At 35.1% G+C, this 17,062-nt stretch overlaps 1 protein-coding gene across 4 annotated transcripts in view; it reads right to left on the bottom strand.

Moving 5' to 3' along the window:
• TBC1D5 (TBC1 domain family member 5) overlaps window positions 1-17,062 on the bottom strand; it is a 739,731-nt gene that overhangs the window by 129,298 nt on the left and 593,371 nt on the right. For all 4 annotated transcript variants that reach the window (XM_037845606.1, XM_037845577.1, XM_037845586.1 and 1 more), the window contains one exon: window positions 13,233-13,318. In XM_037845606.1, the coding sequence (XP_037701534.1) occupies window positions 13,233-13,318 (86 nt within the window). The remainder of the gene's footprint in view (window positions 1-13,232; window positions 13,319-17,062) is intronic.

Genomic DNA, 17,062 nt, shown 5'->3' on the forward strand with positions numbered 1-17,062 from the left:
AGAAGAATGGAGGTGGGGATATGTTCTGACTTTTCAAAAGGATTTTAGAATCACAATCCAATCTGAAAAAAATTACAGACTGGGTCATAGAAATATTTTTACTAATTACTTAGAAACCGGATGTAGCTTATTACAAGTAGCCACTATGGTTCAATAAAAACAAGTGATTCCAAGGCAACTTTATTTCCTGTCTTACAGTGTTAAGGTTGGTTAGGTTTTGCCTAGGTATGTCAGCACCTACAGATAAAATGGAGGATTGTGGCTTCTTTGGTTATAGTTGAATAATTGTGCCCAAAGTATACTGTTTAACTGTTCTAGCCAGGGTTCCTGGTAATGAATTATGTCTCAATCTTGGTTCACTGTACTGTTCATCAATCCCTTTTCTAAGGTCATAATCTTCGTCACTGAGCTGTGTAAACTTGGGAGACTTATTTATTCTATCTGGGCCTAAGTTTCCTCATTTCTAAAATAAGAATGTTGAATTAAATGATATTTTGGGCCCCTTTTAGATAGAAAATTCTAAAATTCTGTGACTTGAAGAAAGAGAAGATGTGCATATTTAATTTTAGACCAAATGTTGCAGAGTCACTTAATATTTCAGATAAAAGAATCAACATTAAAATAACTCAACAGGCTAGCATATCAGATGAATTAAGCAGATAAAATTTGACAAAGATAAAAATAAGCTTATGTATTTAGGTTAAAATTTTTTTATAATTGGGTAGCAAGAACAGGATAGGCAGACATGGATTAACATGAATTCATATACCAAAAATCAAACCTACTCCTAAATATTAATTTTGGTGAAGAAAATCAAGATTCTTGGGCTGCATTAATATTAGATAAATGCCCCTCTTGCAGGACATAACCATGCAACTATGGCAGTCAACTTTTGGTGATGAATTAATTTCTTGCAGAATTAAATTGTGTGTCTATAAAACAGAGGAGTAAAACAGTGGAGAGATCTGAAAATTATGTTGAAAGAGGAATGGCTAAAGGAATTAGGGAGGCAAGCCCTCAAGAGGCAGAGCAGCCCTTTTTTGTGTAGCTTTAAAAAATGAGTTCAGGGTTATCAGAAGGGGAGTTACAAAGCCACAACACAGGAAGACCTTTCTAGCAATGGAACAGGCTTTCCATTTAAAAGAGTGGGAGTGCTCCATCCCTGGAACTAAACAAGTAGAGACTGGAAAATCATCTTCAGACACACAGGCTTCCTAGTCTTTGCATGAGTGAGAGGCAGGATTAGATGAAAACCACTTTCCCACTCTTAAGACCTTATGATCTGCAATGTCAAATGACTTCACATTCTTTATACTGTTGAGATGATAGGGCTCCCAAAAATGAACCTCAACCTTTGCCTCTCCCCATACACAAAAATTAATTTGAGATGGATCATAGATTTAAGCACAATGCTAGAATCATAAAATTTTCTAGAAGAAAACAGAAGAATATCTTTGAGACTGTACAGTAAAGGGCTAACTCATGTCTGGGCTGCTTCAAACCCTGCCCATTTCAGGGTTCTTCAGGCCTGGCCCTTGATTGGTTTCTGGGAGATAACCTCTAAGCCTTTGGAATATCTTGCCTGATAAGTCTCTGTATACCTTGGGCCTGGGGTTATGCAAGGTAGTATATGCTAACAAGGTGATTTATGGTGAATGCCTGTTTTTTGTTTACCTGGGTACAGTTTGACCTCTGGGGCACTGGAGCTTAAGTAACTAAGGTCAGTCACATAGGTGCTCCATGCTTATGTGACTGACCCTCAATAAATACCCAACCACCAGGGACTGGGTGTGCTTCCTTGGTGGCAACACTTCACACATGTTGCCCATGTTGCTGGGAGAAGTAAGTGCTATCTGATACCACTGAGAGCAGACAACTGGAAGTTGTTCCTGATTTCTCCTGGCTTCTTGTCTTTTTCCTCTGCTGATTTTAATCTATATCCTTGTGCTATAACAAACACAACTGTGAGTATAACAACTTTTCTGAATTCAGTGAGTCCTTCTTGTGTATCACTGAACCTGAGAGTAGGCAGAGACTTCTTAGACAGGAAACAAAAAGTACTAGATACATAGATATATTAAAAAAAAAAAAAAAAACCTGATAAAATGAACATCAAAATTAAAATTTTTCTGTCCACTATTAAGAAAATGAGTAGGCAAGTCATACCTTGGGGAATAATATTTGCAATACATATTTCTCACAAAGGCTCCTTTCCAGAATATGTAAAGAACTCATACAAATTAGCAATAAAAAGCCAACTTAATTTAAAAATAGGCAAAATAGTTGAACATATACTTCACAAAAGAAGTCACACAAGTCCCCAACAGGCTATGAAAAGATGTTTGATCTCATTAGTCAGGAAAATGCAAATTAAACCACAATGCTAACTAGAACGGATAAAATAAAAAAGACTGACAGTAGCAAATGCTGGCAAGAATGTGGAACAACTGGAAACACTCATATATTTTGATGGGAGGGGAAAAGGGATAATTACTTTAGAGAACAGTTTGGTAGTTTCTTGTAATGTTAAATATACTCTATTCTATAATCCAGAAATTCAATTCCTACATGATTATGCAAGAAAAATAAATACATATATATATCCACAAAAAACAATGACAAACAATAACAGCAACAATAAAACACCTGAAGAAGCCGTATTCACAACACTCCAAATCTGGAAATAAATCAATATTCCTCAACAAGAGAATAGATAAACAAATTGTGGTACATTCAAACAACAGTACTCAACAATATAAAGGAATGAACATAACAACATGGATGAATCTCAAAAACATAATGCTGAGTGAAAAAAGCCAGACACAAAGAGTTCATCCTATATGGTTCCATCTATATGAAGCTTAAGAACATGCAAAGTTTTACATGGTGATAGAAATCATAAAGTGATTGCTTTGGGGTAAGGGGGTTGGAATTGACTGTTAAGGGACATGAGGAATGCTGGAGTAAAGAAAGTATATATAACTGTCAAAAAACTCCCCAAACTGAACATCTAATATGTATGTACCGCATGTTAATTATGCCCAATTTGTTTTTTTTTTTTTAAAGGAAAAAGATCCATTTACTCTAGACTAGATAGGAGATAATGTTGCCATTTTACCTATATTGGCTAGGAATTAAAAATTCTCCTTCATATAACAGAATGGTACTTCAGATATTCATGTGTCTAGAACACAAACTCTTAGTTACTTGAGCACAAAAATACCACAAAATTATACTCATACAGCCATCAGTGTCCTATGAAATTCCAATTAGCTAATTCAGTACTAATACTGAAAACCATGGACTCCGTAGTTTCATGGCTTGGGGAACATTATTAGCACTTTATTTCTTTACTATATCTAGCAATAAATATTCATTATGTAAGGATGTATTATAAAGCCAAATATTAAAAATCTTGTTAACTGTGTAAGTAGAAATTGTCCACGAGAATTTTATGCCTTTTAGGTATTCAAAACAGTATTTACTTATTCAGTCATTAAATTAACTACTTATTGAATACTATAAACAGTGCCAGGTACTGAGCCAGGCACTAGAAATATGTTGATTCTGAGACCCATACTCTAACATAAGAGGATACTCAGATTTATACAAGATATCAATCTAGGAAAAACTATTTCATATCAGAGTCCTAACCTCAACACCAGAAGAACTAGCAAAATAAGAGCAAAATAAACCCTAAGCAAGCAAAAGGAAGGAATAATAAAGATTAGAGTGGAGATACATGAGATAGAAAATAAAAAAATAGAATCAACAAAACCAAAAGTTGGTTCTTTGTAAAGATTAATAAAATTGACAAACCTTTAGCTAGACTGACAAAAAAAGAGATGACACACATGACTAAAATCAGAAATGAAAAGGGGACATTACAATAGACCACACTGAGACAAAAGAACTATAAAAGGATATCATAAACAACTGTAAGGCAACAAATTAGATAACCTAGATGAAATGGACAAATTCCTGGAAACATACAAACTACCTACTCAATGAGATAGAAGAGAAGAGCTCAATATACCAACAACTAGTAAAAACGACTGATCATAATCAAAAAAAAAAACCTTCCAACAAAGAAAGCTCAGAACCAGATGGCTTCCCAGGGGACTATTACTAAACATTCCAAGAAGAATTAACACCAATCCTGCTCAAACTCTTCCAAAATTGAAGAGGAAAGAACCCTCCTTAACATTCTGTAGGCCAACATCACCCTCATACCAAAGCCAGATAAAGACAGCACAAAAAAATAAAATTATAGACCAATATCTCTTAGGAATATAGATGCAAAAATCCTCAACAAAATGTCAGCAAACCAAATACAAGAGCATATAAAACAGATTATACACTATGATCAAGTGGGATTTATCCCAGGTATGCAAGGGTGGTTCAACATATTATATAATATTAACAGAACGAGGGAAAAAACCTACAGCATCTCAATTGATGCAGAAAAGGCATTTGACAAAATCTAGCACTGCTTCTTGATAAAAACACTTAGAAGACTAGGAATAGAAGGAAACTTCTTAAAACAGTATAAAGGGCATCTATAAAAAACCTACAACTAACATCATACCTAATGGTGAAAGACTGAAAGCTTTCCCTCTAAGATCAGGAACAAGACAAGGATGCCCACTGTTACCACTGTGATTCAACATTCTACTGGAAGTTCTAGCCAGAGTAGTTAGATAAGTAAAAGAAATAAAAGGAATCCGAATTGAAAGGGAAGAAGTGAAACTTTTCCAATTTGCAGATGACATGATCCTATTATATATAGAAAATCCTGAAAAACCCACAACGAAGCTCCCAGAGCTAATAAATAAATTTAGCAAAGTAGTAGGGTACAAGATCAACACCCTCAAATGAAGTGTGTTTCTACACACTAGCAAGAAAAATTGGAGGATGAAATTGATAAAAAAAATTCGTTTATAAAAGCAACTAAGAGAATCAAATATCTAGAATAAATTAAGCAAGGATATAGAGGACTTGTATAACGAAAACTAGAAAACATTGCTAAAAGAAATAAAAGAAGACCTAAATAAATGGAAGGACATCCATGTTCATGGATTGGAAGACTACCTACTGTTAAAATGTCAATTCTACCCAAAGCAATTTACAGATTCAACGTAATCCCAATCAATATTCCAACAACCTTACTGCAGAATGAAAAAGACAATCATCAAATTTATATGGAAGTGTAAGGGTCCACGAATCGCCAAAGCCACCTTGAAAATGAAGAACAAAGTTGAAGGAATCGTATTTCCCAATCTTAAAACTTACTAAAAAGGCACAGTAATCAAAACAGCATGGGACTGGCATAAGGACAGACATACAGACCAATGGAATTGAACTGAGAGTTTGGAAATCAATCCTCACATTTATGGCCATCTGATTTTTGACAAGGGGCCAAGAACACTCAGTTGGTAAACAACAGTCTCTTCAACAAAAGGTGCTGGAAAAACTAGCTCTCCATCTGCCAAAATACGAAGGCAGCCCCTACCCTCACACAATATACAAAAATCAACTCAAAATGGATCAAAGACCTAAATATAAGAGCCAGAAATATCAAACTCCTAGAAGAAAGCATAAGGAAGCATCTTCAGGACCTTGTGTTAGGCAATGGTTTTTTAGACTTTACACCCAAAGTACAAGCAACAAAAGAAAAACTAGATAAACAGGAGTTCATAAAAATTAAAAACTTTTGTGCCTCAAAGGACTTGAAAGTAAAATGACAACCTACAGGATAGAAGAAAATATTTGGAAACCACATATCTGATGAGGCTTTAATATCCAGAGTATGTAAAGAAATTATTCAGTTCAACAACAAGACAAACAACCCTATTTTAAAAAATGGGTAAAAGACTTGAATAGCTACTTCTCCAAAGGAGATACACAAATGGCCAAAATGCATATAAAAAGGTGCTCAACATCATTAGCCATTAGGGAGATGGAAATGAACTCACAATAAAATATCAATTCAAACCTACTAGCATGGCTATTATTTAAAAAAATGGAAAATTACAATTGTTGGAGATGATGTTGAGAAATAAGAACACTCACTACTGGTGGGAATGTAAAATGGTGCAGCTGCTATGGAAGAAAGTTTGCCAGCTCCTCAGAAGGTGAAGTATAGAATTACCCTAAGACCTGGCAATCCCATTTCTAGGTTATATACCCAAAATAATTGAAAGCCGGGACTCGAACAAATACTTGCAAACTGATGTTCATAGCGGCATTATTCACAATTACCAAAAGATGCAAGCAACCTAAGTGTCCATCAACCAATGAATGGATTAAAAAAAATGTGGTATATACACACAATGGAATATTATTCAGCCATAAAAAGGAACGAAGTTCTGATAAATGTGACAAAATGAATGAACCCTGAAGATACCATGTAGAGTGAAGTAAGCCAGACACAAAAGGACAACTACTGTATGATTGCACTGATATGAAATAATTAGAATAAACAAACTCATAGAGTGAGAGTGTAGAACATAGGTTATTAGGTGCTGGGGTGGAGTAGGGATTAGGGAGTTAAAGCCTAAAATGTACAGGGTTTCTATTTGGGATGATGGAAAAGTTTTGGTAACAGATGGTGGGGATGGTAGCATAGCATTGTGAATGTAATTAACTGCACTGAATTTTATATTTGAATGTAAATAAAAGGGGAAATTTTAGGTTGCATATATGTTACTAGAATGACAAGCAGAATAAATAAATACTGAAACTCCAATAAAGGAGAAAGATTTAAAAAAAAGATATCACTTTAGGCAAAGAAGTTATTCTTCAACTGAAGCTAAGAAGTATTCATTCATTTCACAAATATTTGAAGTTTTTCTCTGTGCCAGGTAGTGAGGAAACAGCAATGAAATAGATACATGTGGTCGCTGCTCTCACAAAGCTCACATTCTGTTTTAAGTTTACAGGTTTTGCAAGGATCCTTGTGCTTCCTGGGAACCTGCACTTTTTTTCAGGTTAGTCTGGTTAGGCCCAGTCTTGAGAGAAGCCCTTCTAAACTGAGGCAAATCCAGATCCTCAGGAAATATGGGGAATTAGCAGCCTCTAGGCATTCTTGGGATCAGAGTGAGCCCCATCACTCCACAGCCACACAGAGGGCAGCTAAGGAGGGCAGGATATATCTTCAGAGCCCGGGGGCCCCTCTTTTTTTAGAATCTTCTTTCCCTGGAGGCTGGCCTCCTTTTAGATCCCAGGTTGGGATCCTGACAAGGGGGCCTTCTGCAGAGGGCCTACCTGGCAGAATTATAGTTCTTAAGTCTTTCATCATTGATAGCAATTTATTTATTTTAAAAAAGCTTTGACATGGGGCAGAGGGAAGTGCACAGATAATGTTATTGTTAATCTGCTGAGTGGCAAGATCAGGAAACTAAGCTTAATTTCTCCCATTTCTATCATGGCGTAATTTAATCAAATGAGATACCTAATTTTGGTGATAGGAAATTATTTAAGCAAGTTAAAAGACCTATAGTTGAGGAGCTTGTAAAAAGTTACCACTATATAAAGTGGCACATGCTTTTGAGACACTACTGACAGCACAGGTACCATTTATTTCATCGTTTCTAGATGGGGGGAATTAATCGCACAATTCCAGAAAATCCATGAAATGCTCTGGAATAAAGGAGGTATGTGATTCTGTTCTTAATGTAAAGACATTGCAAGCTTCATATGTGGAATTCTGTGACTACTCAGTCAGGCATTTTAGTAGTCACAGGTTTTTAAATAAATTCGATGGGTCTTTCAGAAGACTGGTCACAATTTAGATGTGCTTATTTTTTATAGCAACAATTTCTGGCAATTTAAGGACAAAATTGGGACAATATTTGAGTTTTAGATTGTCATTCTGAGCTCAAAAGTTGAATGAATAAGAAAATGTCATCCCTGTTTTTAAAAAGAAATTTGCAAGCAATTGAAATCAGAACAGTGAATATTATCCATGCATGTAATGGAAAATCTATCACTAAAATACCTAGGCACTTACTTTTAAAGACTTAATTACAGCCATCCATGGTAAAGCAGAGAAGAGAAATCAGGCTTCTTGATTTCTAGTGATATTCTTATCCATGAAATCACATTCTATCTTTGCATCCTCATCCCTTATTTGGATAAGCAACACAAACAGAAATCCATTGCCATTGATGTAGCAGGTATTAGCCCCCTGTCGCCCAGGTATCTCCCTGTCTCTTGTTTAACATCTCTACTTTCTACTTTCTGATCACTTCTGGGGGTCCTACATGAGTTATATATCCCCTCTGGATAACTCCCCCATCCTTCCTGCTACCCAGTGACAGCCCCAATGCACCAACTCTTTAATAGCCTCTTAACTACTAAGAAAGTTGCAGTCAAACTACTTAATGGCTGAGGAGCCCAGACTGGTAAAGGCTTTTTAGGCCTTATATAGCTAAACAGGGACATTACCAATTGTTTCACAGCTGCAATGGTTTTTGATCACAGATAAAGTAGTGGCAGAAGAGGCAAATGTCCAGGGAATAACATGGTGGTTATAAGGGCTGAATATCGTATTAGAAGAACTCGTTAGAGATTATTAAGTTTGTCTCTATTTATAATCTCTCAATTGGTAACTAAGGGTACACATATACCTTCACTAGTGATAGCTGTTCTCATTAGTTTTTAATTTGCTAATCTGAAAGACAAAATGATACTTTATTATTGTTTTAATTTCCATTTCTTTGACTCATAATTCAGTTTGAATAGCCTTTTAAATGTTAATTTTCTTGTGAAATTCGTCTTTCATTGAGCGCCTACTACACTCTAGGCCCTATTCTAGGTGTGGGGATGTAAGAGTTAACAAGTCAAACATGGAGTTTACATTTTAGTGGAAGAAACAAACAACCAAAATAATAAATTAAAAAAAGATAAAAATACAAGGGACAGAGACTAAGAGATTCATTGTGATCAAAGAGACCTTTGAGGAGATGACATTTGAACAGAATGTGCTATGTGTATTCTGAGGGAAGAATGTTTCAGGCAGAGGGAAAAGCAAGGGCAAAGCTCCTGAAGTGGGAACACATTTGTGAGCTTGAGGAATAGAAAGCAGATGTGTGGCTGGAGCCCAGGGAACAACTGAGAGAGTGGAGGTAGCAAATGAGGTCTGAGAAATACTGGGAAGCTGGATCCCATAGCACCTGCCTTGCAGATCACTGAAAAGGCTCTGGATTTTATATTAATCATTTTGGGAAGTCATTGGAGGATATGAGCAGTGACTTATGCTCAAGAATTAATCTGGCTGCTATGTGGAAAAGGGCCTATAAGGGTGAGGAGACAAAGCAGGGAAACTAGTTAAGACTACTATAGTTGAGATGAGCAATGACATTGGCTTGGTATTAGCAGTACAGAAAGAAAAAAGGGATTTGTCTCAGGCTATATTCTGAAGGTTTATTGATGGACTTATGTGTGATGTGAGAGAAAAAGTCAAGGAGAATTCCAGGCTTTAGACATGATAAGCTGGGTAGTGCTACTTACTGTATTAGAGGAATGCTAGGGGAAATAACAGGTTTGTGGATGTGGCAGAAGAATCAAGAGTTCAGTTTGGGAAATATTAAATTTGAGAATGGATATATTGAGCAAGAAGTAGGATGTGTGACTCAGGAATTCAAGGGAAAAGGTCAAAGTGGAGATATAAATTTATCTCCTTTTGGCTATAGATGGTACTTAAAAGTCATGAGTCTGCAGGAGATCTCTGGAAGGGCCTGGGGTTCTGAATTTTTAATGAGCTCCCAGCAGGTGATGCACTGTGGGTCATAGGTTGGACCTGATTACCTGGGTTTGAGTCCCGGCTCCGTCATTTCCTTGTGATCTCTGGCAAGTTTTTAACCACGTTCTGCCTCAATTTTCTTATCTATAAAAACGGAGATTAAAATAGTCCCTACCTCCCAGAAATTTATGATAGAAATAAAATTTCATGTTTGCTTTAAAAAAAAAAAGTTATGAGTCTGGGATGAGATACTTTAGGGAATGAATATAGACAGGGAAGAAAAGAAGTCTGGAAGATGCTCTGTCCTAGTTTGCTAATGCTGCAGAATGCAAAACACCAGCGATGGATTGGCTTTTATAAAACGGGGGGTTTATTTCACTACACAGTTACAGTCTTAAGGCCACAAAGTGTCCAAGGCAACACATCAGCAATCGGGTACCTTCACCAGAGGATGGCCAATGGCATCCGGAAAACCTCTGTTAGCTAGGAAGGCAGCCGGCGTCTGCTCCAAAGCTCCGGCCTCAAAACGGCTTTCTCCCAGGACGTTCCTCTCTAGCAAGCTTGCTCCTCTTCAAAACATCACTCCCAGCTGCACTCCCTCAGTTCCCTCTCTTTGAGTCAGCTCATTTATATAGCTCCACTGATCAAGGCCCACCCCGAATGGGCGGGGCCACGCCTCCATGGGAACATCTCATTGAAATCATCACCGACAGCTGGGTGGGGCACACTCCAACCAAATCCAACCATCACCAAAACGTCTGCCCCACACAAGACCACAAAGATAATGGCATTTGGGGGACACAATACATTCAAACCGGCACATACTCCAATATTTAGAGGCAGAAAAAGAGGATCCAACAGGAGCAAGGCATGCGATGGAATGGCCACTGAAACAGGATCCTGTGTTTCTTATTGAGTTGCTAGGTTCTTTCCACATTAATGAAATTACATTTTGTCACTCACATTTACTGCAAATATTATGCCAATTTTTTTTGCTTTCTGATTCAGTTTATGTTGTTTTTGGTATAGTTAGTTAAAAGTATTTGTTGTGTACTAATATCCACCAGACTTCTCCTTTGTGATTTCCTCCATTACTTTAAAGGTTAAAAAGTAATTAGAGATCAGATAAGCACTTGTATATTGTATCTAAGTTGGTTGGTTTGAATGCTTGTTGATTCACTTGGAATTTTTTTTGGTGTGTGGTAAGGCTATAAATTGATACTTTTTCATATGATTTGCCAGTTTTCCCAATACTATTTATTAACTCTCCCTGTCTTCACTGGTCTATGATGCCATCTCCATCATGCACTAAGTTTCATTTCAATTTTAAGCTTTGACATTGTAATAGAGATGATGAAAAAACTTCCCTACCAATCATCAAAATGATACTTTGTACAAGAATCTCAATATGCTTACAAGGGAACATGTATAACAGAATCAACATTTTGCAGAAGGAAAATGCAGGGAGAGAAACCCAAATAGAATATTAAAAAAATGAAGGGGAGAAAGAAAAGGATATAGTCAATTTTCTTTAAAGAAAAAAAAAAAAAGTAGTCACCTATGCCTCAAAAAACAAACAAAAACTAGATGCTGAAAAAATGTAGACAGATAATACATGTATTCATATAATAAATATTCAGTGACTTCCCTATGTGAGGCATTGTCCTAGATGTAGGCCTGGCCAGATCACTTAGATGAGCAAGTGGTGAAATTGTGAATAAGACAAAAAGCCTGCCCTTGCCTTGCGGGGCTTATATTTTAGTCAGGAAGTGGAGGAAACAGATGATAAATACATAAGTGAATTCATAACTTCAGTTAGAGATGAATGCTATGAAGAAAATATGATTGGGTAATGGGATAGAGAGCAACTAGGGGAGAAGACAGGCAGGGAGGTTAAGAGTGGGCTGTCTGAGATGACATTTAAGCTGAGTCCTAAATAAAGAAAAGGCAGGGGAAGATGGCGGTGAGAGGAGTGCTCCAGGAGAAGGGAAGAGTTAAGTGCAGAGGCCCCAAGCAAGATCAAGAAATAGAGAGAGCAGGGGTGGCTGCAGCATGGAAGTAGAGAAAAGTGGAGGGTGGAAGACGATAAAGTAAAAAAGACAAGGAAGGGCCACAGTTAGAAGACTGGATTACCAATTGTAATAGGAAACTTTAAGCAGAACTGTGATATCTGTTGGAAATTGAGACCTCTCTGGTGTTTGTGAGAAAAATAATCTGGTGGTAGGGGGAGGAGGGGAGAGAAGAAAGGAATCCAGCTAGAGGGGCTTATATAAAGAAAGAACCTAAAATACTCTGTTCTTTTTAAGATATCAAAACAAAATAAACTTGGTCCAATGAGGAGAAAATACAAATGACTAGTCTGTAAGACTCCTGATGGTTTGTTCACTGGGTGCCTAGAATAATGCACTCAATAAACTTTTGTGAAACAAGGGTTAGGTAAAATGAACAAAGAAAAGAGCTTCAGAGAAGTCTCATGGGTGATGGAACTAGGTTAATAATTACCCAGTACATCAAAATATGGGACAAACAGATTTCAATCAAGGATGGGTAATTTTAATACAACATTATACTAAAAGAGTGTTCAAAATTCAAGTTCAAATTTAGCCACTTTCTTGTAAATGTCTTCCCATCCCTTAGACTATGAGTTCTTATGTGGCAGGAACTATGTCTTGTTTTTAATTCTCCAGTAAGAACAGAGCACACCGAGTGTAGGTGCTCCATAAATGTGTATTTCGACTGTTGGATTTTTACTGTAGAAAAACTAGCATATAAGCAAAATGATTAAGGAAGAAAACTCGGACAACTTGGCAGCATTTATCATCACTAACATTTTAGTTTTTCAGAGTAAACTTTGAAATTACATTCTAATTTGAGATGGTTCTGGTTTGACAAGTTAACTCTTGAGACATCTGTGTACAGTATTATGAAATAACACAACTGTTCATCAACCCTTTATGCCAATGTTAATTTCTTTAAAAAGTAGGATTCCAATGCTTTTTTATTCCTATAGTGACCCTTAAAATTTCTACGTGTATAATCACAAATGCACACACAAGATGCATTTATAAGCTTATTGTGTAATTCTAAAGACAGTTGGGAAACCCAAATTTAATTTTGAACCAAAATAATTTAAAAATATATTATGGAACTGCCTCTTTTCAATCAATAGCAAGGATCTAGAAAGAGATTATACAAGCAGGCACAATTTATTCAGGTTTATTAGTGTTAAAAAAAATGAAGCTGTCTAACTTCAAATTGTAAAAAGTACCCATATTTATTTAATTTTCAGTTTACCACTGACGTGAATGTATACCATTTTCTTGGGTTTTAAAAATAACTCAGATAATTTATTTAACAAAGATTCATTATTTGCATTAGCCATCAATTTACTAAAATATGGAAAATTATTTTTAGCAAATGAGTAAAATTTCCTGATGACTTCTGAGAATATATGATTTATAATTGTTATCAGAGAAAGAGGACTTACCGGCTTTTATTCATGAGGTCTGCTCCCCGAGCTTTGTAATAATCTAAATTTTGATGGAATTGATAAGTCACTGGTCTTGGATTTCTCTTAAGAAAAAAAGAAACAATAAATTAAAATATATAAAATTGATTAAATTATATATTAGCATAAAAGAGACCAGAGATGATTGTTTATGGATTCCTTCAAAAAATATGTATACTAATGAAATTTAATAGTGTGCTTGGGGTTTTGCTTTTATTGTTCAGGTTTTGCCTTAACTGATGATCTTAGACCTCATTAAAAGTTGAAATTATTTTAATATATTTTATTTTTTCCTCCTTCATAGTTCACAGCATCAGATTTATTTTTGATGACTTTGATCACTGTCAAATATGACTTTCAAATATATAATCAGATAAAATTACTGAACACAAAACTGAAAAATTATATGAAATGCAACTCAAGCACAATCTATACCAGAGGGTTGAGAGACACAAGGTGTTAGGGAAGCTGCATTTTGGAAGAGTAAAAATGACTTAGTTTTTGGTGACCAGAATGCTAAATATGTCCACTTCCACTAGATGGCACACCAAGCCTTTCTTCTCTTAATATGATTTTAAAATTCAGCAATTCTTTTGAAGTTAGCACTTTCTATGCCATGCATTCTTATTTATGAGTTTAAGAGGTGCCCAAAATATGCCAAATACTGAAAATATTTGAAGGCCAAACATCACAACATACAAGCAAATTGACCAGTGTACATTTTCATAAAAGCAGTAAAGATCCTGCCCTTTCTGGCACTTAATATTATTTATAAATATTGCAGAAATGCCCTTGATTTATTAGGTGGGGTATGCATATTGAAATACATGCATTCTATTATTTAAATATATTGAGCCCCTCAGAGTCAAATAAAAATTAAGCAAATATGCTCCTAGTTTATAATAACGTGTTAATAGCATAACTTCAGTTAATACTATCATTTCTAAAATATTAAATTACATGTATTTTCCATTAAAAATTAAATGAAAAAACTTATAAATAAACATCTTCCATTGTTTATTGGGACATATAAATCAAGTCAATAATTAGGATTATCAACCAGAGCATGTCATGTCCTCTGAGATGTCAATCTAGACAGATGCAGAAAGACTGCTGCGTCTTATTTTAAAGCAAAATTACCAAATGTTTTGAGATCAATCCTTGGAGATGTAATCCCAAGGCAATGAAATATTTGTATGCAGGCAGGGGTACATAATTGCTAAGGTTAGCTAGTTTGAAATTCATCAAGCTAACAAGCTGCATCTTAAAGTCCATGATGGACCTTTTCTTTTTCTGCTTTCTGAAAAGAGAGTATTTACACAGCTCAACCTTTTCATATCTCTTCCAAGCCAGCCCTAATCATCTAACAAAAATGACAATCCCTTGATTTAGCTCCAGCTACTACTCCACTGGTTTGGTATTCAACACCGTTCTACGATAATCAAATCTGAATTGCCTTGATGAAGATAACTTATGCTTCCATGACTACCATACTATTAAGTCTTAAGTGACTTTTCCCTCTCTAGGAATTACATAGGTTTCCTGTGGTAGCTGATGACAACCTGGAACCAATTATAATGGGAAAATACAATAGAGGTTAAAGCCATTGTCAGACTGCCAGTCCATTCATGATTTCTTTAAAAAGTTAACTTTTGCAGGACAAGCACTCACTCATGACTAATTGTGCTCTATTCTCAGTATCTGGAAATACATTTTATTCTTGCTAATATAAATGGCTTTTCTTCTCCTACTTCCAACAACCTAATAAAGGATTATGTTACTTTTTGCTAGAACACAATAAAGAAGGGATCTCATGGAGCAATTTCTTGAAACGTCTTCATAAAGAAATGACAAGTAATTTGAGACACCGAGTGCTGATCTATCTAAGCACTTAAAGCCATTATTAGAAATAATGATCTAACTTGAACATATGAATGAGACTCAAGTATAGCTTTTACTGAGGCCTATTTAAATTCCTATGAGACTTGTCTGAGGGGCAGTTTAAAAGTACTACCATATTGGAAAGAAAAAAAAAATTATAAGATGATGTTGAAAAACAGCATTTGAAATGTAAGAAAATAAATTTAGAGGTTATGGTTGAAAGTTATTCAATAGAGTTTTCTGTTTCAGAAGATTAAGCTGTTACAAAAAGATAAATATATAGACATGTACGTGATCTAGACCAGTACTGTCCAACTGAAAAACAATGAGGGTAACAAACGCAAGCTTCATATGTAATTTTAAATTTTCTGTAGTCACAAAGAAAAAAAAAATGGGTGAAATCAAATGCCATAGTATTTTTAAGTTCAATACATCCAAATTTGTCATTTTAACATGTAATAATGTAAAATTTATAAATGAGATAGTTTACATTCTTTCTTTCATACAAAGTCTTTGAAATCCAGTATGTATTTTTACTCTTATAGCACACCTCAATTTGGACTAGTCACACCTTCAAGTGCTTAAGTTACATGTGACTCAGAGGTACTGTATTAGCACAAAACTATATGTCTGACAGCCAATGTGTGGCTATAAAGATCAACATGTATAGATAAGAACAATAAAAAAGGCATGCATACTTTTATCTATTAAGATTGAATACTGACAGTACTTCAGTTTATCTACAATTCTTTTTGTTTAATTAGGTTAGTTTATCTCTCCTGAATAAGGTTTTAAAAAGTCCAGAAATTCTGGAACAATACCTTTTCATACAAAGAAATAGACAAATTAAAATTATTTAAACTAATTAAAAGGTTCAAATCATTGTTAAAATTACAGATATATGTATATTAACAGATAAATAAATATACAGATTGACAGCTGGAACTATGTATCAAAACATTAACAATGGTTTCTTTAGGGGGATGAGACTGAATGAGCAGAATTCTAATTTTATGTAACTGAAACGTTTTAAAAGAGGAGAGGCATTTCCTTTTCCTTTTTTTAAAGATTTTTTTTCAAATAAAATTTTATGGAATATAACATTTTAGATTCTTAATCTCTAAAGATATGGTATTACCTCTAAAATATAAGTGGCACTAGAATTCTACATATGTAAAACTCCATATGTGAGAAAGACCAGACTCCATGACACCTGTAACTTCTCATTGTGTAGAAAATGTTATGTCTACATCTTTAGTGTTATATCTTCACCTAGATTGGAGTGATCAGTTTCAATATAGTTTTTTTAAAATTTTATTTTATATACACATTTTTATTGAGATTGTTCACATACCATACAACTATCCAAAGATCTAAAGTGTACAATCAGTTGCCCATGAAACCATCATACAGCTGTGCATCCATCACTGCAAGTGATTTTTTTTTCAATTTTTAGAACATTTTCTTTACTCCAGAAAAGAAATAAAGACAAAAAAAGGAACTCAAATCCTCCCATACCCCTAATCAGCCCCCCCTCCATTATTGATTCATAGTTTTGGTATAGTACATTTATTACTGTTGATGAAAGAATGTTAAAATACTACTAACTGTAGTATATAGTTTGCAATAGCTATATTTTTTTACTATATACCTCTCTATTATTAACTTCTAGTTACAGTGTCATACATTTGTTCCAGTTCAAGAGAGAGATTTCTAATATTTATACAGTTAATCATGGACATTGTCTGCCACAAGATTCACTGCTTTATACATTCCCATCTTTTAACCTCCAACTTTCCTTCTGGTGACATATGTCTCTGAGCTTACCCTTTCCACCATCTTCACACACCTTTCAGCACTGTTAGTTATTCTCACAACATATTACCATCACTCCTGTCCATTTCCAAACATTTAAGTTCACCCTAGTT

This window comes from Choloepus didactylus, chromosome 1, assembly GCF_015220235.1.
Source record: "Choloepus didactylus isolate mChoDid1 chromosome 1, mChoDid1.pri, whole genome shotgun sequence".
In the NCBI taxonomy this organism is placed as follows: Eukaryota; Metazoa; Chordata; class Mammalia; order Pilosa; family Megalonychidae; genus Choloepus; species Choloepus didactylus.